We start from the raw sequence: 23,218 nt of genomic DNA, 5'->3' as shown, positions 1-23,218 counted from the left end.
AGAAATGAAAATCCTCTCTCAAGGTATTTTTTTATGATCAGTACAGGGAAGTCATTACTGTGCCCAGAAAATCTCATCCGGAGACTTAACACAGACACACTGAGAATGTAAGGAAATCACTTTAGAAATACTATCCTGTTATGCAACAATGTCAATTGCTGATGAAAATCACAATAGAAGGGGTTATAACTCTTATGGTCTTTTTTGACATTTTGATCTCTAGACAGCCATGCTTAAAGGCTGGGATACATTTCACAGAGTTACACTTATGCATGTGAACTAGTTTAGAATCCCTCACAGTTAGGTCAAAACCTGAATGTACTATTTCAAAGTAATTATTCACCTTTAGGATCTGATTCAACTCATTCTAAACTGCCCCCTACCTCTCTCTCTTTTTCTCCCTCTCTCCAAATTGAAACAACCAACACATCATCTTAGATGACTCAAAAATATCAATATTCTCTGAGTACAGAGTCTAGCTAGCTCAGATGTTGAGTTCTGGTCTATAGATAAAGGTTGTTTAAATGAATACTACCCCAAAAATTCATATGAATACCTTCCTTCAATCTCTTATCTAGAGGCTTCAACTTAAATTGTTTCTTCCACCACTTGGTGGATGAATGTTCCAGATGACCTTCTGCTAACAAGTACCAAGATGAAAACATCCAGCATTTCCACTTGGAATTCACCAATTTACTAAGATTTCATAAAAATAACTGCTCTAAGGCACATGAGAATTTTTCTGGCTACATCAACAATCAGCATTTTCATAATAGTAAACAACAAAGTCAGCTAACTAAAGAGAAATTAGTGTATTTCAGCAGGAATTACAATCTCTTTGTCTGCCACTGAAAGAACAAAATCTTACTCATTTCTGCTGGACCCTACATGGCAACATGTCAGACTATTTGCATGGCTGCACCCACATCTTGCATTCTCCGTTGCAAGATGGCTTAGTCAAATGATGATTGCTTTGCTACTGTAAATGAAGGCTGTGTAAACATCATCTCTGCCTGAGAAGTAAATGATAACTTGCAAACTGGAACTGAATTCTCCTTTTCCTCTGTGCTCAAACAAAACACAAGAACCATCATTTGTCTTTTTAACTGAAGGCTCTATCTTTTTAACTGCAGGGGCTATGGCTTGCACGATTCATGAATTTATCTCCAGATTTCTTTATTTCATGGAGTGGACAGGCTGCTGGAGCAACTTCTCCTACAAGATGAGACTTGCTTAAAATCGATAGCTGAATTAAATGATCACTTTTGTCATGGATCCCCCCCACAAATTATTTTATTGGCTGACACAAAGTCTCCAAAGTACCTACTCTATTAAAGCCAGATAAATTTCCATAGGGAATGAGCAACTGAGTTTATCAGGTCTAGCACATTATCTCAATACTTTGAAGGGAGAATTATTTTATTACTTTTAAAAGAGAAACTTCTGTAAATGTCCTAACACTAAGTCATGGTTTTGTTATTATTATAACCGTGTGTAGTCACACAGTATCTTCCCCAATTCACAGAACTGCTATAATACCCATATACTTTGGAGCTTAACTAGAGCTATTGCTTTGAATTTCAAGCCCAGGGGCCACTACACCTTTTATCTGATTTTTAACTCTCAAGAAGTTTTATCAAGAAAAGCCACTTTCATTGGGTTATTAGTTCAACTGATAGTCCTTGCAATTGTCACAGTATTCATGCACTAAGTAACTTTAAGAAATATTCTTCTCAATCCTTTTGAGAATTTTAAATTCAAGACATCCTTGCCTTCTCTTCTGTTCTGAAATTGACAAAAATTGACTGTTTGAAAACACACTTTCTTCAAATAACATTTTCAGATCTGGCCCACAGCAGGCACAAAGAAAGAAGCATGCAAATGTTCTTTTTTTTTTTTAATTATTATTATATTTTGATGGACAGAATCTTTCATATTCTGCAGTAACAGATTTTTGCTAACTGTCCTCTCTCCTTTTGTTGCATGTTGAGACTGTTTATAACATACAGAAATGAATTTGCACCATATTAAAAGATTTTTCAGCTGAAAGAAACTTGTGGAACACTTCTTTACTACCAGACACTAAAAGCACTTTCAAACAGGCTGAAGTTTGTTTTTGCTACAGATGGTTTTGATTAAACAAAAACAATTTACAGGTTACTATTCATTCCTTCTGGGTCAAACATTTTACTCCTAAAATTATTTTAGTGATTATCAACATTTCTGTTTTTCTCATTCCCTGGTAATTGTGGCTCCTTATTTCTCACTAAAATAATCCACAGTCTATCATTAATCCATTCTTTTCCTCTTACCAATCATTATTTAGCATGAGAAGTTCCATAACAAAAGCTATCAAGAATTAATTAACTAAAAAAAATTCCACATTTTACAATCAGAAGCTAACGAAGCAGGATTAAAATAATGATTAGTACACCATCTTAATCATGACTTCTTAAAATTTGTTTTCTATAATGTACAAATTTGGAATTTCAGACTCACAGAGCCTGGATTCTGTCTTACGCAGTCTGAGATGTTCTCCACACTCAGAAAGAAAGAATCCACATGAAACACCAGAGAAACATCTGGGATACTGGGAGAGACGACAATGATTTTTCCTTACAATTTCAATAGGAACTTTTGAAAAAAATGCCTTCCTGTGTGCATCTTTGTGTCTGCTTAAGTCTAAAAGTATATAGCAGAGTTTAAACTAAAAACTACAAACTGTTTTACAAGAGTTTAAACTACAGAACACAATCCACTGTATTCAACAGCTGAAGAAGTTTTACCCTTGTAAGTTTCTTCAGCTCAAAGGAAGTACATGTTGCTGCTGCATTAGAAGGGTGAGGCGTAATATGAACATTGTCCTTTTGTTTATTATTATTATTATAGTAGCAAAGGTGAAAAAACCCTCAGAACTGCCAATCACAATCTAGAAAGAAGTATTTTTACACTAGATTCATCTTTTAAGCAAAGTAGTCTATTTCAGATGTACATCAATGCTTTGTTCCTGGTATAAGGCTCTGCACAGGGGCTAACTTGACCTAAAGTTCTGACCTACTACCAGTTTTCACTGAGTGGTTAACATCGCATTTCTATTACCTTAAATGTTTGCTCAATGGTGCACAGAGGATTTGTGGGAATAACATGCCTAAAAGAGAGTCTAAGTCCACAGCATCTCTTCCCTTCTAGCCCATTTCAAATCCAGAGGTTTTAATCAAACATATCACCAATTAACACTATTAATTCCTAGCGAGTCAGCATCTTAATTAACCTTCCATTTCTGAACAAATTAGAAAAAATAAATAAAAAATCCAAGATGTTCCTATGAGTTTTTACACAAAGTTCAGCAATCTGTTTTGAAGCTTTTACAGTCCAGATTAACAGCCAGGCATGTAGTGGCCTATCTGTTCCAACTTTCTAGTGGAATAGTTATAAAACATCTAAGCAACTCGTGATAAAGCAAATTCTTTCAGTTATCCTCAGAATGAAGAATATGAAGGTACCTAATAGTTTTTTTGATTGATTTTAAGGAAAAGCCCTCTGCTATATTCGATTTATAAAGAATAAGAATCGCCAAGTCTCACCTCATACTCTACATTTCCTTAAGTAAACCATCTTTATTTTCAATTTTTCTTAAATCTACATATATCATATTTACACATATATTGTAGTGCTAAAGGTACAGATTTTAGAAATACCATAGTAACAGATTCTAAGATCTAAGAAGAATGTTTTGATCTAGACCTATTCTTTGTGAGACAAATACATAATGTAGTGTCAACAACTGGCACCAGCTGCATTGGTGTGGCCTAACCTCAAGCACTGTGTGCAGTTTGAGGCACCACTATAAGAAAGACATGAAACTATTAGATCGTGCACAAAGGAGGACTACAAAGATAGTGAAGGGTCTGGAGGGCAAGACATATAAGGAGCAGCTGAGGTCCCTTGGTTTGTCCAGCCCAGAGCAGAGCAGGCTGAGGGGAGGCCTCATTGCAGCCTGCAGCTCCCTCACGAGGGAAGCGGAGGGGCAGGCACTGAGCTCTGCTCTCTGGGGACAGCAACAGGACCCAAGGGAACGGCATGGAGCTGGGACAGGGGAGGGTCAGGCTGGGGGTTAGGGAAAGGTTCTGCACCCAGAGGGTGGTCGGGAACTTGGACAGGCTCCCCTGGGAAGCTGTTAGAGCACTGAGCCTGCTGGATTTCACGAAGCATTTGGACAATGCTCTCAGATACACGGGCTGATTTTAGGTTGGGCTTTGTGGAGCCAGAAGTTGGACTCAATGATCCTTATGGGTCCCTTCCAAGTAGGGATATTGTATGATTACTTGGAAGAACCACTGTTTATTTCCAGTAGGTAGATTAAAATCTGTTCTAATAAATAAATCTCCTAACTCAAGGTGAAATCTATTTAAAATTGAATGTAGAGTTTTTGTTGACTTAGTAAATACAGTGCTTTCACTTCATCTTAAATTTTCATGTGAAAAAAATATCCAGTAAAAAAGTAGGTATTGTAATGTACCACAAGAAACTTGTCAGGTTATGTATTTAGCATTTACCTAAAATTCCCCCTACTTCTTTTGGGATTTAAAGACTATAGGGTAATGCTTATTTCATTTTCTATATTGATGCATCAGTCAATATAATTCTGTTGTAATTGATCTTTCCTCAGTTGTCTTCCATCAGTAATTTTTCTGAGCAACCAAGAACTACGTACACAATTCCAATGGGCTTCATTAATTAAATTGTGAGATAAAAAAAGAAAAAAGCTATAAACAAACATTATTAATATTAGCTTAAATTGTGAATTAGGGGCATAGGAAGTCCCAGTGGAAGATGCAATATATAAGCAATTAAAGGCATGAGAAGGAAAATACAACAAGATTCAACCTGGTTGAATATTTTACCACAGTTACAGAAATGATTTATTTGGAAAACAATGCTGAAACACAGCATGAGTAACGATGAACAGAAAATTACACAGAATGTGATATAGTGGCAAATAAACCTATGTGATCATTTGTCAGAACAGACTAATGATTAGAATTTGACAGACAGTTCTGAGGCACTATGACTACTGAATATTAATATTATGAATATTAATATAAACCCAAACATTTATAAAGAAGTCAGGAAAGTAAAAAGCAAAACAGGGTAGAGATTTGCACAAGTAGGTAAAGGACCAAGCACTAGAGCGCGTCTACTTCAGCAGGATGAGGTTACCTTTAGAACTAACAGAAGAAAAAGTATGTTTAGAATACTGCAGGTTTTGATGCGTGCGCACTGAGTGGGTATGAGGGGGTGAGTGTGCTAAATTCAAAAATTAAAAAAAAAAAACACAACAGGCTCTTGGTGTATGAAACACCTGTATATTCACGGGACTACTTGTAACACTGAGTTCCACCATCAAGTTCAAATCTGAAGTTTCATATTGCTTCCCATCTGTCCCACTTCTTGCTCAACAGACTAAATTCTCATCAGCATAGATTCACTTTGTCCTCTCTCACTTTGGAAGCTGATCGACAGAACAGTTAGGTAGGAAGTGAGTGAAGTCTTTTTAGTACTTCATTCATGATGCTCTCAGCATTATATGAAGAACAGGAAGTCTGCCTATTAAACCTTATCAATGAACAGCATTGTTACAAGCTATGAGATACACAAACGTATGATCAGATGTCTGAATTATACTATCACTAAAAATTCATGGTGAATATGATGAAGACCTACAAATATGAAGAAGCCTATTCTGTTTATTATACTAGTATTACCTCTAATTTTGTCTATAAAATGTTTTACTATAAAATATTTTATCCATAAAATGTTTGCTGTTAAGATTCTTCATATATTTTTAGCTCATTTTACATTTCAGTGGTTTTATGCATTTGGACTTACAAGACATCCACAGAAACACATACACACTTAGAATTTACAACATTTGTGTTACTGTGAGCTTATCGAAATATTTAGTCAGCTATTAACAGGGCAATAAAACAAGCACATAGTACACAAATTACTGTTTAGCCATGAACTTTCTTCATTTTTTATCTTTATTCTTTCTGTACCATATATTTAGTAGAAGTATTTATACACATACATCAGATACAAGTGCATATGTGGACAAAACTTTAGGATATATTCTATAAGAAACATGTCCTAGAGAAAAATCTATTTCTTCCAACTACAAAACCTATGTTTACTTTGTCCCTCCCATTCTGATTTTGTTTTTCCACACAGCATCTCCATTTACCTGTCAAACCTGACAACCCTCTCATATCTACATTTTAAGTACTCTTCCTCCTCACTGATGTTGTTCTCTTCATGCAACCTACATAAACTCCTAAAGTTCATTGTTTCCTTTGAACCTTAGCTTTCCACAGCTTCTAGCAACTACAGAATCAATGGTTGCTCCTGTCTTAACTAAGAGAAAATTCAGACCAAAGAAATACTAAATTTTAAACCTTTATTTATTTATTTATAAGCACAGAAACAAACCTCCCCCTTTGACAGAAGGTCCTATTACCCTATTTCTGTTTAATGTATGGTAAACCATTTAGTAACTACTATTTTATGCAATTTAGGCTGGAAAAAAATCTTTGTAGGGGAGAAAACACCAAAGTTCTGGATACCAAATTTTGTTAATGGTTTTCCTACCACGTCTCTGTGACAGAATCCCAGTTTTCCTTGCTTTTAAAAGGAAAGCATTACTCTAAGTCCTGAAGATGACACATGAGCTTTTATGTGACATATATGGTGAGGTCATAGATTAAACATTCTTACTCACTGAACACACCTGAAGCAGAGCAACAAGAGGGCATACAGGGTTGGAGAGGAAAACAACAGGGGAAGGATATCCTTGTGGATCCCTTCTAACTCAGGATATTTTATGATCACTTGACCCATTTCAGCTGAGAAATATACTCAGCTGAGTCAATTTTGCAATGTCAAGATTACTCAGCAATGTATTGTCAGCTTCAAGGCATTTTCCATTAGCATGTGCTCTGGGCTTCATTGAAATATGGATCTAACATTACCAATGACAAGGCAACAGAGGTTTGTGGCCCTTCAGAAGAAGCACAGAACACCTCACATAGTCAAATGTGCAAGCAGATGCACGCTCTGTTACGATCTTCATTCTTATTTGATACATTATTTAACAAATCAAATTATATTTTGATATTTAATTAGTTAATTAAATGATCAAATGTAAACATTTCAGAATATAAGACTTCAGAAATACAGTGATCATTGACTTGACAACTACCTACAAAAACAACAGCAATGCAAAATTACTAGAGTGCTCTTTATAATTCAAATTCAGCATTTCAAGTGACATTATAATCTCCAAACCCACTGCGACAGAAAAATCTTGTAATTTGTTTTATAATGGATGTATTCCCACCAAATTAAATCCTAGTCATTTTATGTTTTCTCACTTGTAAGAGGAAGTGCCTGCTTTTTCTTTGAATCTCTTAATGAAATAGCCTTCCAATCATTTATTACCATTAAAACCTGTAAAAGTTACTGTTTGTCATTTAGAGTCTGGATAATTAATTTGCTTCCATGTTGATGAGGTAGTAATAAATCTATTCATAACTGTGGAAGAGAAAATAGTTTTAGATGAAGTAACTTTTTTTTTTTTTTTTTTTTTTTTTTTTTGCTATTTCTATTCCCTTGAGACTGAAGAAAAAGCTAGACTTTAAACAAACACAGAAGAAATGCAGTTTAATTTTGGGGGAAATTATTTCAAAGAGAGTAGTAAAATATTACAACATGGAAATGGATAAAAATGAGCAATCAAATTAAAATCCTAATCTGTATTACAAATTCATTCAGATAAAAATCTACCTGTTTCTCTGCTCAGCCCAATGAATAGTGTACTATTCTTTTTGAAGGTATTCCCATAGTCCCTCCTCCTGTTCAGAGCTGTGCTAAGAACCAAAGTATGTTGACATACCCATCTGAAATGATGACATATCCAGCTGAAATTTGTACTGACAAACGGTAAAGCAGTAGTTATAAGGCTGTGCTTCCACTCGTTGTATTTCAATGCTGTAACAATATTAATGCAAGTCCATTGTCTACAGTTCCAGTAGAAAGAATGCTTAGAGTTCAGAAAAATTTGTATGCCAGAAAACAAATGAGTTAAAGAAATTTAACAATTTTTTCTTGCCTTTTTTTTTTTTTTAAGGAGAATCTTAAGACAAATAAAAACAGCATAGAGAGAACACACGGTTAGTTTTTAATTACTTTTTAAGGGATTTTTATCATTTTCTTGTTTTAAAGCTACAAAGGTACATCTTTGTTTTTGTTAGCTACAAAAAGCTAGCAATTGCTCACTGACTCATTTGATACAAAATACAGTTTTGGAAGCCAGTGTCTACCAAAGTGGATGTCAAAAACATCCACTAATCATACATTACAATGAAACAGTCAAAATGCACAGCTGCAGAATACCTCAGACCAGGTGACAGTACTCACAAAACATGGATTATATACTATATGAACTATCAAAGCCATTGTATCTATTTACACTGTATTTTGTTACTTTTGAAATAGAAGCAAAAGCTACTCAGAAATTAGGTATTCATAATTGATGACATTATTCATGCAAATTTGTCTGACCCCCATTACCTAGCTCTTACAGAGTGGTTCAACTACTGACAGAATATTGAATATTCAGACAAGCAAACACAAAGAGAGTTCTCAAAAACCATCTGCTGTCACTACAGATAAGGATAGAATGCATCAGAAATGTCATTGACCATATTATAGTCTATTTTGAATATCTAAAAATAACATAACCATTAATGCTGCAATGTGATAAATCATTAGATTTGCAATAGGAGAGAAGACCACCACCGATCTACATTTATTTTTCTAAATAGCTGTGTAACAGGACACCAGACACTATGAGAGCTCATTAACTGGAAGTTTACTTCTAGTAACAAGCCAGCGGCATTATTTTAACAGGTAGCTCCTTACCTAAATCACTCCAAATATTTATGGGTAAAGTCCTGTAACAACTAACTTCTTTATTATTGTGAATCCTATAGACTTTCTTCTTAATTAACCAAAATTATTCCAGGATTTCAGAGCCAGAAGGAGCCTGAAGAGAACAATCCTTTTTATTTTATTTCTTAACCATCATAAGGCATTTATGCAATCAAAGTAATGACTTCCAAGTTCTACTCAGCATTTTCCTTGACTATTCTCTGAAGCAGGATATGAAACATAGCTACTGTGAACTGTCTTCTTCTCCTCCTCCCCCCCCCCCCTCATTTTTAAACATACACTGACAGCATCCTAGCAAAAACATTTATAAATTTTAGGGCATGATAGAAAACAAGTATCTTCTCATGTTCCCTTGACACTAGCCACGTCAGGAAGATAAACAAGAAAACACTATTACTGCCGTATACAACTACTGGGTACAGACAGGGTTAATTACTCAATGAACTACAATGCTGATGGGATTTTTTCCCTCCCTCTTCTCTGTGCTATAGGTATGGTTGAGGTACAGAAACATGCAAAACCAAGATCAAACAAAAAAGTTATCAAATGGAAAACTGTCTGAGTCTCATTATCACTTAATAATGGTGCCAAAAACTCATGTCATAAGCGCAAATTAAGGAAAAATATGGCAAATGTGAGTAAGACAGATTAAATGAGGTTTTTATAAGGCTACACGGTAAAGCATAAGAAACTGGATAATTACTTCACCTAAAAAGAACAGCAGAAATGCCATTATATAACTTCAGAGTCTACTTACTACTGGGCTAGCACAAACAAATACAAGACTCAGAAAAATGACAGCAGGCACAAGTTCATTAAAGCATCACTTTTTTATTGCTAGGAGGGAGCACACAGACACTTCGTCTCCTGTGGCTCTGCCATTGTTACCATACTTCTACTACTCAGCTGTTGTAAGGGGAAAGAGGACACAGTTCCAATGTATTCCCAGGTTCAGTGTCAGAGGGAGCATTCCATATTGTCTCACAAAGATTCCTCTGATGCTAGGTCATGCGTGTTTTATCCTAAAGCACACCTTGCTACACAAGGATTAACAAGTTTTGTCACAGAAAATCGCTACCATACAAGAAACACAGGGTTCCAGGAAGACTTATTCTCCAGCACTGCATGTGTAGCAAAGGATCTTTGACACTGTACTATCAAACTTACATTTTCTCTTCATTTTCTCTACAGTATGATACTGTCTGTGCCTCAAAGCCAGGCATCTCTTTGAAGATCACTACACCATTGTTCAAATCTTTAATTACCATGATAAATGAGGAGAAACTGGAACATATTATAGCACACAGTATCAAAAGAACCACTGCAAACATTTCATAGCAAAATTGATGGGATATTAAACCGAATATTTGCCTTAACTTTCCCCCTCCAACCACCCTTTCCAACCTCCTCCCACCAAGCAGTGCAGGGGAACGGGGGAGTGGGGGCTGCGGTTAGTCCCTAGTGCTTCATCTCCACTTCATGGTCACTCCCTGCCCCTGCTCCACGTGGGGTCCCTCCCACGGGATGCTGTCCTTCCCAAACTGAGCCTGCAGGGACTGCCCACAGGCAGCAGCTTTTCAAGCACTGCTCCCACACGGCTCCATCCCACAGGGTCCATCCATTCCCCAGGAGCAAACTTCTCCAGCACGGGTCCCCCACGGGTAGGCGGCAGCTCCCCCCAGACCCCCTGCTCCTGCGTGGGCTCCTCTCCACGGGCTGCAGCTCTGGCCCAGGGCCTGCTCCTGCAGGGGCTCTCCATGGGCCACAGCCTCCTCCAGGCCACATCCATTTGCTCCATGTGGGCTCCTCCAGGGGCTGCAGCATGGAGATCTGCTCCATGTGGGACCCATGGGCTGCAGAGGCACAGCCTGCTCCACCAGGGGCCTCTCCACAGGCCACAAGGGAGCTGCTGCTGTGTGCCTGGAGCATCTCCTGCCCTCCTGCTACACTGACCTGGTCTGCAAGGATGCTTCTCTCACATGTTCTCACCCCTCTCTCCCTGTTGTTAGTGTTTTTTCCCTTCCTTAAATCTGCACTCCCAGAGGCCCAACCAGCGTCATTCCCTGGCTTGGCTCTGGCCAGTGGTGGGTCCTTTTTGGAGCTGGCTGGAGCTGTCTCTGGTCTGTTATAGGGCAGCTGCTGGGCTCTGCTCACAGAGACCACCCCTGCAGCCCCCTGCTACCAAAACCTTTACACATAAACCCTATATATGTGCCAGAAGGAACAACTATTGAAGTTCACAGGTAAAAATTCAATATACAGCCAATAATGTGTAATTACTACATGCAATTGACCATAACACAAATTTTTGCTGTCTATTTGTCCTAATTTGTACTTGGGGTATTTAAAAAGATGCTTATGAAAAAGAAGAGTTCCCCTCTGACAGGGATAACACCAGACCTATTCTCTACTTCATATCTAAAATTTTGTAAAAAGACAAACATATATTAAATTATATTTCAAAGTAGTTTCACTTACCCTTTCTGCTAACAGAGACTTAAAAAAAATATTTGACACGAACAGAAGAAACGATTATATTCAAGTCTTTCCTCATTCCTATGGCATCTGAAAAAGCCTTCTGCAAGCCTATGCAAACTCCAAAATACACAAAAGCACAGGACTTGGAATACTAAGTTTTTTTGTTAACCTCAAGGACTGGAGACTATTCCCATATAGGGAATCCCCCCCCCAGCCCAGCACACCCAAATAAAGGATGCACTGCAACATAACAGTGTTACTTGAGAAGAGGTACACTGTACAGACAGTAGCCTTTAGTGTATTTTCTGAAGTTTATACATGAAAACCAGAAACATGTTCCTCCAAAACTGCAATACAGAGAAGACAATCATACACAGCCAGTTAACTGCTAACTCCAGGTACTGGTAGTTAGACATAAAAAATAGATTAATTTTAACAGCTTGATCAAAGCTGTTGAAAATTCTTTTTAGTCATATAGTCATATTGTAGTTGCTGCTTTAAAAGAAATTACATATAAATACACATTACTACTGTAGAATACTTCAACCTTCCAGCTTTGTCATTCAAACCTGATCAGAAATCACTATTCTAAAATGACCTGATGTAGGCGATACTTATTGCATGGTATTTTGAGTTGAAAAAGATATGACTGAATGCCCACAAATACACATTTTGAGCAACCAAAAAGAAACAACAGCTTTCCTGTAGAGGGGTCACAGAAAGCATTACCAAGATTTTAAACTTCTTAGCTACATAATCATAAATGTCTTACAACAAAAGGTCACAGTGAGTTATGTAGGTATACTTTGCCTAGGAAGTTCAATTTGCAAAAACATTACTCCTTTCAAATCCTGACAACTGCTAGAATCCAAGTGTTCATTAACTCTTTTCTGAACAACAGTTTCTACCAACCAGTAGTTTTTCCAATCCCCGTTTCCCCCCCCCCCCCTTTTTGTCTTTCCTCACTACAGGTGAACACCAGATACACATATAAGCTTGCTTACATTTCACTCACTGAAAAGATTCAGTCAAGAAGAAAGAGTTGACTTTTCCACAGCGTTTTCATGACTGAAGAGGAAGAAAACCTGTCTGCTACACTTTTCCACATGCCATTTAAACATCAGAAGAAAAAACAACAACCCATCAACACTGAGAGTTAAAGTATCTTTAAATTTTTTGCTCTGCAATTGGGTCAGCATTCTCATCAATTCTGTCTGAAGAGAAAGGGAGAAGGCTGGAATAAAGCTCCTAATGACTTATCTTATTCTTGCAGAGAAGTTTGTTTGCCTTTATCCTAAGACAGAGGCACTGACTGTATGTTTCCCTTCAGTTCTTACTTACAGCAGCTGAACTTTCTTAAGCCACCACCAACATTAACAAGTTTTTCAGCAGTTGGCTAAACAACTGTACATATCCTTGACAAAAGCAGAATAAAATGTCTAATCTACAGGGATTTTTGTATCTGGAAAATAAACTATTAATAAAGTTAATAAATAGATAAATAATAAAACAAAGCTAAAACTGCTTTGCAGTTTTTATTCAGCTGAGAATAGAGTGTTATACAATATGCTGTTAAGAGACATTTGAGTATCTAATTAAGAGAGGTGATATACATGCAAAGCAAAGTTGCAGAAACAGTATGCTAAAACCTGCAAACAAGATTCTCCACTTCCTGATACACCACTAATTCAGTCTTTCAGTCTAGAAAGAAATTTGATTTTTAGATAGGCACCCTTAATATATTGCTGAATGAAATTGTTACAGTTGCACAAATTCTTAATGTGTCTTCAGATAGGAACAGAATTAACTGCTCTTTTTCAAAAGCTCGCAGGTTGTTCTTTATTATCATTATTAATTTATTTTTATTAGTATTTGGAGAGAACTAAAAACATAGGTGGCAAGCACCACAACTTACAGCACTGAATAGCAAATAATTACAGCAGACATTTGGAAAACCACCAGTGTTTAAGAGTTTTTCAGCTGTTGGCTAAACAACTTCAACTATCTTTGCCAAAAACAGAATAAAATGTCTAATTAAAAATGATTTTTGCATCCAGAAAATAACTTATTCATTAAATTATTTTAAGATGAAAGTTCAACCCGTTACTGTGGTTGTATCTGTTCTGTTGTGCAACCATGCTTTCCATTCCAATCTCATCCAGAGTTTACAAGCTGCATCTTGTAAGAGGAGCTATTTGGCTGCACACAAGACAGACACTCAGGAGGTACCCACAGTCTTCATCGATGCGGTGGCAAGTCCTTCTTAGTACTGACTTTCAAGCCTTGCTAGCTGCTCCAGTTGTGAGCGCTACTTCAGATGTTCCTCTGAGTGCAAAGATACCACCTCATAGTGCAAGATACCACCGTCATAAATTAATCCCCTCTAACAAGGTTGTGTTGTTTGTTTTCCCTGCATAAGCAATCTTTTTTCCTGTATTTTCCTCCTACATAAAGTACACAAAGTTATTAGGTCAATTAGACAAACTCTATTGTGTTTAAACATAAGACTCGATGCTAGGTTTTAGGCTGATTTTTACGTCAGAAACTTCTGTTTCATTCCATCAGAAATTCACTAAGAAGTGAGCCACTGATAACTAATGCCACAAACATTAAAAATTATATTTACTAGTGGCTTAATAGACAAATTGTGGGAAATTGCATGAAAATGCAGCATATGGATCACATATGTGGAAAAAGATGTTGTATATATACATATATATGAGCATTTAAAAAAAAAAATACAATGGCTGTTCAAAATTGCCTTAAAGAGTGTTTTAGAAATGTTCGCTGATGGTAATTATTTAGTCTCTCAGCAATAAAGAAAGGACATAGAATAGATAGAAATAAACAAGATCGTGAAAAACGAGGCCTCTTTCAAACATGACTGTATAAGGAAGCACAGAAGAAAGAGAGGACTTCCTAAGTCATTCTTTATTGAGTTAAACAGAGTCTCATTAGGATCAGTGGTGAAAAATACCGCAAGTCTAGGATAACGATGATATTCAGCAAAAAGTTACATCTACAATCAAGTGCTAAATTGAATTAACATAAAATAGCTGTATTTTAAGATACAATTAGCTACAGTTTGAATCTACATTTTAGATACATATATTGAAAGCTGATTTGAAAATTTGACCTTTCCAGAAGATATGAGCTCCATGTTCTAATTCTTTAAACAGAAATCAGCTTCTTTTCAAGATATCTTGATACCCATGTGTACACCTTAAAACTCGACCCAAACTTCAGAATGAAAAAAATTGCTCTTGAGTATACAGGGAGTGTTTATGCTATTTCAATACAGAGAAAAATTAACATCAAAGTATAAACAAAGGATTTGTCTTCGGTTTATGAATTATCTTGCTAAACATTAAACTTTTGCACAAAGAAGTTCAGCTACAACCAATTGAATGGAAAAACTGATTTTCAACCTACAGAAAATAATGTAATTTGTACTAACCTTCAGGATCAAGGAGTTTCTCTATGCCCAGGTGTTGCCTGGCTATGTTAAATGCATGGTCTAATCGTTGCACAGGTGACTGCTGAGAAGCAACAGCATTCCAATCAAACAGGTCGGGTCTAAAGCAAAAACAAGAAGAACAATCAGTTTCTTCTTTTTTGGTGTTAGACTATATAATTCTACTGCTATCCATCAGTGTCAGCTACTTCTTTTTTAGTTTTCTTAATGAAAGAACTTGTTCAGTCAGTGCTGGAACTAACAAAGCTTGGTTTCTATTGGATTTATACCCTATACTCATCCATATCCATCACCACCACATTAACCACATTTCTTATCCCCCACTAAATCCCACTAGCCTATAACTTAATTCCTCCAAACCAGTTGTTTCCACCCATAGCGCTCTGGTCCTGTCACTCCCCTAATACCTGTCACAGGCTTGCTCACTTTCTTCCAGTCCCAAACAGCGCACAGGTAAGAAGAATCACATGCTGTGGCTGTGCACACTAAAATTAGCTCATGGCAAGCCTAGCAGGACAGGTAATTGCTGTATTTATTTTGCAGCCTTCCTCCTCTCTCCAGCCACCACTTTTTCCACTAAAGGTTTAATAATGTTATTGCTGCTGATATTAACAGGCCTCTGCTATATCTGATTGAAATGGGCCAACAGGTTCAATATCTCGCAACATGGGAATATAGGCAGCATAACTGCACAGGACACTTTTCATATCAAAACCTTTAGAAAAACACATACTTATTAGATGAGTACGGAACTGTACTCCAATCATGGGTTTCAGCTGATATAAGCAGAAGCCCCACAGCACAAATTAAATGTGCTTACAGGAGAAGACATAACAAACAAAATTAAATTACAGTTCAGATACATAATCTGATCCCTTGTATTACCAGTTGCACTGTTTGCAATATAAATAATGTTAATACACTATGATCTTTGGCATTTCATCTGAGACTCATCCATTAGGAGATCAGAATTTGTTATCAGGCATTTAGGAAGAACAAGTTTAATCAGGTGTTCAATAATTGATGTGCATATAATATGAAGAAAAACAACTATACTATTTGTGATTTTGACACAATGTTCTAAAACAGAAATCATTTACACATATAATTTTATCTACAGATATATCAAGTATGATCTAAACAACTTGAAACGCTGCAATTAGCTGTGACAGATTTACTTACGTTTTTATTAATTTCAAAAGTTCATTTTAAACAGTGTCTCCCACAGTTATAATATATGGCTAAAATGTTCACTACATCATACTGTAATAACTTCAAGAGAGCAAAGGAAAAATGCTATATATGTATTAGTAATTTCCCAGTTATGTACCCTTGCTGTCCAATTTCTTCTGAGAGTGACTTAAAGAGTAACAACTAAGTTGTTATGAACTATTTCGCTTCTCTATGCAGAGGTTTACAAACATTAATTAAGAATAGAAGTATCGCCATTAATTTATCCTTCCAACATGCAAAAAGACTTGAAAATGTTAAATTTGTCTGGAAACAGGAGGGTGATGGAAAAGGAATCTTAAGAGGTTGTTATCTAGTCATGGTTGTACTAAGTCTGTGAGATCAGAATGGTTTGTATACTAAAATACAGGTCTTTCCAAAGCACAACTTACGTCTACACAATTTCTTGCATCCTGTTGGTACTGGATCTGGCTGGGATGGGGTTAACATTCTACATAGCAGCTCATATTGTGCTGTGTTTTGGATCTGTGGTTGAAATCATGTCGAGAACACACTCAGGTTTTGGCTATTTCTGAATAGCACTGACACAGCATTATGGCTTTCAATTCAATTTCATCCTACTCAGCATCTCTCTTTTACTACAAATAGCAAAAATTTAAATTGAGACATAACCATAAGATTAGCAAAGGATCTTTAATAAACCATTGGCAGGTGTCTTATGTATTTTCTTAATATAGTAAACATAAAATATAAAGAAGACGGCAAACATTCCACATCAACTCAGAAGCATATAACCATCTACAACAACTCAGATCTCAGAGCATCAACTTAATTAAAAATAATAACAATTATATAATTGAAAATGCTCTCCCTATTCCAACAGCACTTTAATTCAGCAGATATTCCCTTTGTTAAAAGAATACCTCACTATACACACTTCAGTGGTCCCATCACTAGAACATAAGCATTATAATAGCAGCTTGAAATGTCAGCTTCTCAGTAAAAAGTCTCTAGATGTTTCACTGTGTACACTTACAGGGCAATACTGCCAAATATGACTGCAGGAGACATTACAGGCTAGAAGATTACAAATTGTGGCAAATAGCTCTTAAAAATCCATGAAAAAACATTGAAACTGAATTTCAATAGCTATTAACGGCTTCCAAAAGAGTTTAAATATAGGAGCAAGCAGGTGTGAAAAAGTACAGAAAAGAAATCAAATGGAATACTGATTCTAAGCCTTCACTTGTTCTCTCTGCATTGTTCAAGTTGTAGAAAGGGAGAGCAAATCCGTTCTTACATCTGCAGCTTGGTTCATGTCTGACAGGGAGTAAATCAAAGCTGACATACCTAGCAAGCATTCACTCCTCTCCCCAAAAACATAGAGGCATATGAATGTTTAAAATACAAGTCAGAAAGAACTAGAACATGTTGAACTCCAGCTAGCCACCAGCTGATCAGCTAAAACATCACAGACCTTGCTTATGACAAGACTATGGACAGCACACATTGAAATTATTAAAAAAGTTACAACAGGAATTATATATGCATATACATACAATATATTAATTACAGAATCACAGAATGCTTTAGGTTGGGAGGGACCTTAAAGATCATCTAGTTCCAACCTCCCCACCATGGGGGTGGGGGGACACACGACATACTTCCTACTAAATCAGGTTGCCCAAAGCCCCATCCAACCTGGTCTTGAACACCTCCAGGGACGGGGCATCCACAGCTTCTCTGGGTGACCTGTTCCAGAGTGCCTCACCACTCTCATCATCAAAAATTTCTTCCTTATACCCAATCTAAAACTACCCTTTAGTTTAAAAACTGTTGCCCTATCACTACAGACCCTAGTGAGAAGTCCTTCTCCATCTTTCTTATAAGCCCCCTTTATGTACTGAAAGACTGCACTAAGCTTTTCTAGAGCCATTCCAACACAGCTCTGTTTGTAGCTGCAGACCCTAGTAGTAAAACAGAATTTTAAGAAGCATCTTCAAAGTTTGCTTTAATTACTCCTCAGAGACTGCTTCCTAAATCTTTGTCAAAATATGGAAAGCTAAGTTTTCATGAGTACAGTGAAGAAAAAAATACTCACTGTATTTAGGGGTCAATTTCTTTACTTAGTATAGACACATTAGTAACAATACTCACTTAAATTTGCAACACATGTTTCTATCTCTACATAAAGAATAAGGTTTGCTAAATCACAGGCCCCTACAGAAAAACAACAAGATTATGAAATCAGTAAGATTTATAAAAGGGAGAATTTGAAAGAAAGGAAGTAAAACATTTTGAAGATACTTTTACATCACAGGCTCGTACAATAATTGTGTTTTCATTTGTTTAGCATTTCTTCAGTATCACAAGTCTATAAGTCAGTAGACTTTCAGTAGACTTTGTAACTTACATATCTTTATCTAAAATATAATTACAAAGAAATGGCATGTATGTTTAATAGCCTATTTCCTTAGGCTGTCTTTACATCTAACAATACTATTATTCTAATACTATTACAATTGGGCTACAATAAATTCATTTAACAAAAAAGCAACTTAGCGATCTAATTCACAAAGAAGCGTATGCAGAAAGGAAATACGTTCACATCATAAAAGCTACTACATCCTTTTTAAGGATTGTTTTTATGTTGTTCTTACTTTATACACACAATAAAACCTCACAAATATCTCCAGTACTCTCACAGTTATAATAAAACAGGATCCAGTAGCAGGTAACCTAGTGATTTGTTAAAAGAAAAGTATTTTCATACCTCTTCACACCATTACTTTTACACCCTTATTTCCCTCAATTTACTGAAAACAAGCTTTTGCTTCTATCAATTCTTTTTAAGTCCATTTTCCTTCTCTCCTCCTCAATCTGTCATCCTGAAGCAGAAACAGCTGTGGTGAAGCACTGATTTCTAAGGCAGTCACCTGGCCTAAGTTCAAGCATTTTAAAGAAGCAAGGAGGAAGCTAATGAATGTCACTTACTCCTAATTCAAAATCCTGATTAAAGCGTAAGAAAGGCAAAAGGAAAAAAACAAACAAACAAACAAACAAAAAAAAAACACACAAGGATCTCTGATACCTATCTGGAGGAAGAAAGATTACAAGAAGTAAATCACAGGGAAAGCTCCTGTGATCTAGAGCCTAAAATAGGGTCAGTGTCAACTGTAGTACGACTGACTTCTCCTTACCAAAACATTTTGTTTTCCTTATATTCCTGGTGCTATTTAGCAGCTGCTGCTTTGTTTAATCAATAAAGTGCATTACATTCCACTCATGGAATCATATCCTAAGTTTATATTCTGAAAATTTGCACCTTGTACTCAATGATATACCACTGTAGCTTTGTCAAGCAATCTGTGCCCCACTGCTTCTCAAACTTGATATTAAAAACAATTGCTATAGCCTGTAAATGTCCAAAAAGATAAGGTGATTATATAAATGGGAATATTCACTCCAAGTAACCTCTTGAAAAATGACCAGAGAAAAGGCATTAGAAATATCTGATCAGAATAAAATGTCAGCCATAAACAAGAGAAGGGGGGGGGGGGGGGGGGAGGGGATAAAAGACTATGAGAGAGAAAGCTTCCTACTGAGAATATTGCTCAGTGTATTATATGTACTTAGTTCTTCATGCTCGTCTCTTACTTACTTTTAATCCCTTCATGAATACACTGTGAATATCCATTCAGATACAAATTCCACTACTCTCTGAAGGTCTTTAGAAAAAAAGCCACACACACACACACAAAAAAAAAAAAAGCAAAAAAAGCCAACTACTCCTCACTGAAAACATTAGATAAGAGAAATGAAAATATCACCAATTACTGGGTAGGGATTGGAATTGTTTTATTAAGACATGCAATTATTTTGTTATTATCAATCATCAAAGTAAAAGGAAGCATACTAGATTACATCAGTGGTTCATGCAAAATTGGTATCCTCTCCAGATTAGTAGCATTTAATCCTTCCATATCTCAGTATTTTAAGGTATTCCTGAGTTGGAGACTTTGTGCTTTTGCACACTTTGTTATGGGAATTCAACAAGGCTGCCTTAAAGTGTTTGTTTTGTTTTGTTTCCTCCATTCTTGAGCTTTTTGCACCTGAATCATGAATAAAGATGACTTAGCACTATCTAGGATGTTTTTGGAGGGCAGATACCTAATATGTAGTTGTGGCAGAAAAAGAAGACAGACCAATGTATAACAACTTTCCAATGTGACTGTTCCTTGACTCCAACTATGGTTAATATAATTGTTTCCATATTGAAGTGTCTGTTCTCAAATGTTTCACACAATCACTTACCCTGAACACTTTACATTGAAACAGATAAATACTATGTAGCATCTCAAGTGAATCTTAGAAAAGCATGCAAACGTTATGTAAGAGAGGCTGTGGTAGCTTTTTTTTTTTTTTTTTTTTCTCTTTTCAAAGACTAGATGGACACAGGAAATATAATTAGTAATACCACCAGAGTGTGTTAATGTCAAAACCAAGATATGTAAATCTATCTCCCATTTTTATCTACTCAGTTGCTTTCCTTCTGATATTCTTCTGCTTTCTCCACACCACTCAGACGGAGCAGTTCACAGATGAAGATGGTGCAACGAAAATATAGCAGAGGCTGTAAATGGAGGCTGAACATGGAAGGTGTTGAAGAATAAATCAAAGATACAAAAAATGCTATAAACATAATATAGTTTATACTGTTATATATTTTGCAGTTTAAATGTATTTCATGAAAAATATTTGGAATTATCTGTTGTGAACTGCAAAAAGTTGAGTTTGAAAAACATTTATTTCTAACAGTCATTTTGGGAGCAATGCTAATGTTGGCATAAAAACCAGGCACGTGCTACCAGATCCACCGTGAGTTCATTAACATACCAGACTTCCAAATTATGGTAAGCCTTTTTTTCTGACTATTTCTACTTCCGTTCCTAACAGCACCTAAATGTGATGAAGGAACATGCACACAGCCTAAGGGTCAACATGGAAGCCTTATGGCTTTCTTCTGGCTAAACAAGAAACACCTAAAGTCAAGGCTAAACCTCAAAGACTTCAGTGTCAAAAGCAGAATCTATTATTTGCACTAAAGACTATTTTTGACAACTAAATCATGAAAACCTGTACAGTTTCAGGAATTAAGGACATATAGTTTAAATCTGGTGGTTTTTGTTGTTGTTGTTTGTTGTGTTTTTTTTTGTTTGTTTGTTTGTTTGTTGTTTTTTTTCACAAATGGATTTTATATGTGAATTAGATTACGTCCTAAGTAACCATAAAGAAAACTGACAGTTGGAGTGAACCTTGTTTTTCTTCAAGTTGCCATTCCAATACAAAAATTGCCCAGAGAATAATGTGAAAAAGTACAATAACGAAGGGGGGAAAAAGGCAATAGGAAAAAGTGAACGAATGAAATGCAAACGAATAAACTGAGAGGAACCCGGGGAAAATAAGAAAACATCTGGAAAAAAAAAATGAAGAGAAAGGAGTAAGATGGGAGAACTGCAGAAACAACAAAATCAAATGGAAAACAGGAGATTAAATAGAAAATGTTTTGTGTTCAGATGGCTTTTCATACTATGTATGTAAACACAAAATATTAATAAAGCATAGGATGTATGAGACACTGTGTTTCATGTAGCCTGGTGCTGATCACCTTTTGTTGGGTTTGCATTTGAATTCTCTACTTTAGGCATGAAGCCAAGACACACTGACACCAAAGTAGGTGCCTGCATTTACGTGACTAAAGTGGCAGGGTTTCTTACAGAAGGCTTTTTATTCTTATAGGATAGAGGTAGGTGCTCCTGAACACTCCAAATGTTTTAGTGCACCTATGTTATTGATTGCATCTTGAATCTTGAAGGCCAATTCAGCGCTCCCGCATACTGAACATGAAGTGTGAAGTCATTGAAAATCAATATATAGGACGCACTAAGCACGGAGGTTCTTCTGAAAAATGACTGACTCAGGGCTTCAGAGAACATTAGGTCTTCCTCTGAGACTTCTGCACAATAACTTAGTGATTCAAGCCCAGGAGAAGACAAGTAGTGCACCCTGCAGTCTTGGAGACTTACCTCAGGAATTTGACTGTATGCTTGCTGTTTCCTAGATGATTGCACAAACTACTAGGAAGGAAACAAAACTTAAGCAGGGTAATTCTTTTTCACTTCCATTCAAGACAGGCTTACTGTGCAGAATGTTATGAAAGATTTATAACAGCAAACACAAAATGAGTTTGAAGAGTATAAATTGTAATAAGCAGGAAATGAGTGTTTTGTTCACAGCTGGTGAGCTTTGCCCTGAGCAGCAGAAAACCTTGGAGAAGGTATGACATACAAACACCTAGAGACTTATCTAGACAACACCAAGGTTGCAGGCATGCAGGCACCTACCTTCCACAACCAGGGACTACTTGTAAATAAGAGACTTTATTTAGATATCTAGAGCTCTTTTTATAGAGCTGAACAAAATGGAATTTCTGGTTTATTGATTTCAGGCACCAGATGATGTTAGGCAGTGTTTTTGAGCATGCACTCTGGATATCTGACTATCTGACTGGATAGCTTGACTAGGAAACAAGCAGACTGATACCATGTCTAGGCAATAGACATGCTACAACTTTGGCCTTCAGTGGCTACACTGATTTGCCAAAGTAGTTCTCAAAGTAGTTAAAATGCCAAAGAGTACCAGTGATTTTAGCCTTTGAATATACAATACCGGTTAGTTATCCAATATAATTTTAGCATATTTTTCCCTTGAGATTTATCTAATTTTCTTTCCCAAAGGTATCCTAATGCAACAGAGGCAGCAATATACCACTAAATTTAGCAGGAATCATTCAGTCTTTTCTGTATCACAGTGTTCCTGTGTGGCTTAAGTAACCTGGTATTTCAGTTAAAAATAGCATTTTTCCACATAATAAGGCTGTGCGCAGACAATGCTTTAAGGAGATGAAGAGGTATTCATGCCCGCAGAAATTATCCACAGCTCCCATACTATAACACAGCTTCTGTGAAAGTAATCATCTACAAGTATGGAGTCAGACCTTTAGAC

At 36.4% G+C, this 23,218-nt stretch overlaps 1 protein-coding gene across 13 annotated transcripts in view; it reads right to left on the bottom strand.

Annotated features, from left to right (window-relative positions):
* The window catches only part of DMD (dystrophin), a 1,220,482-nt gene that overhangs the window by 814,335 nt on the left and 382,929 nt on the right, over nt 1–23,218 (bottom strand). For 12 of the 13 annotated variants that reach the window (XM_068686720.1, XM_068686803.1, XM_068686735.1 and 9 more), the window contains exon 7: nt 14,945–15,063. In XM_068686720.1, coding sequence (XP_068542821.1) covers nt 14,945–15,063 — 119 coding nt within the window. Of the gene's footprint in view, nt 1–14,944; nt 15,064–18,926; nt 19,064–23,218 lie in introns of those variants that run through there. The other variant, XM_068686801.1, reaches the window with a different exon arrangement.

The sequence above is a fragment of the Anas acuta genome, chromosome 1 (genome assembly GCF_963932015.1).
Source record: "Anas acuta chromosome 1, bAnaAcu1.1, whole genome shotgun sequence".
Taxonomy (NCBI): Eukaryota; Metazoa; Chordata; class Aves; order Anseriformes; family Anatidae; genus Anas; species Anas acuta.
The sequence above is the reverse complement of the archived record's forward strand: the minus strand, read 5'-3'. Positions and strand labels throughout refer to the sequence as shown.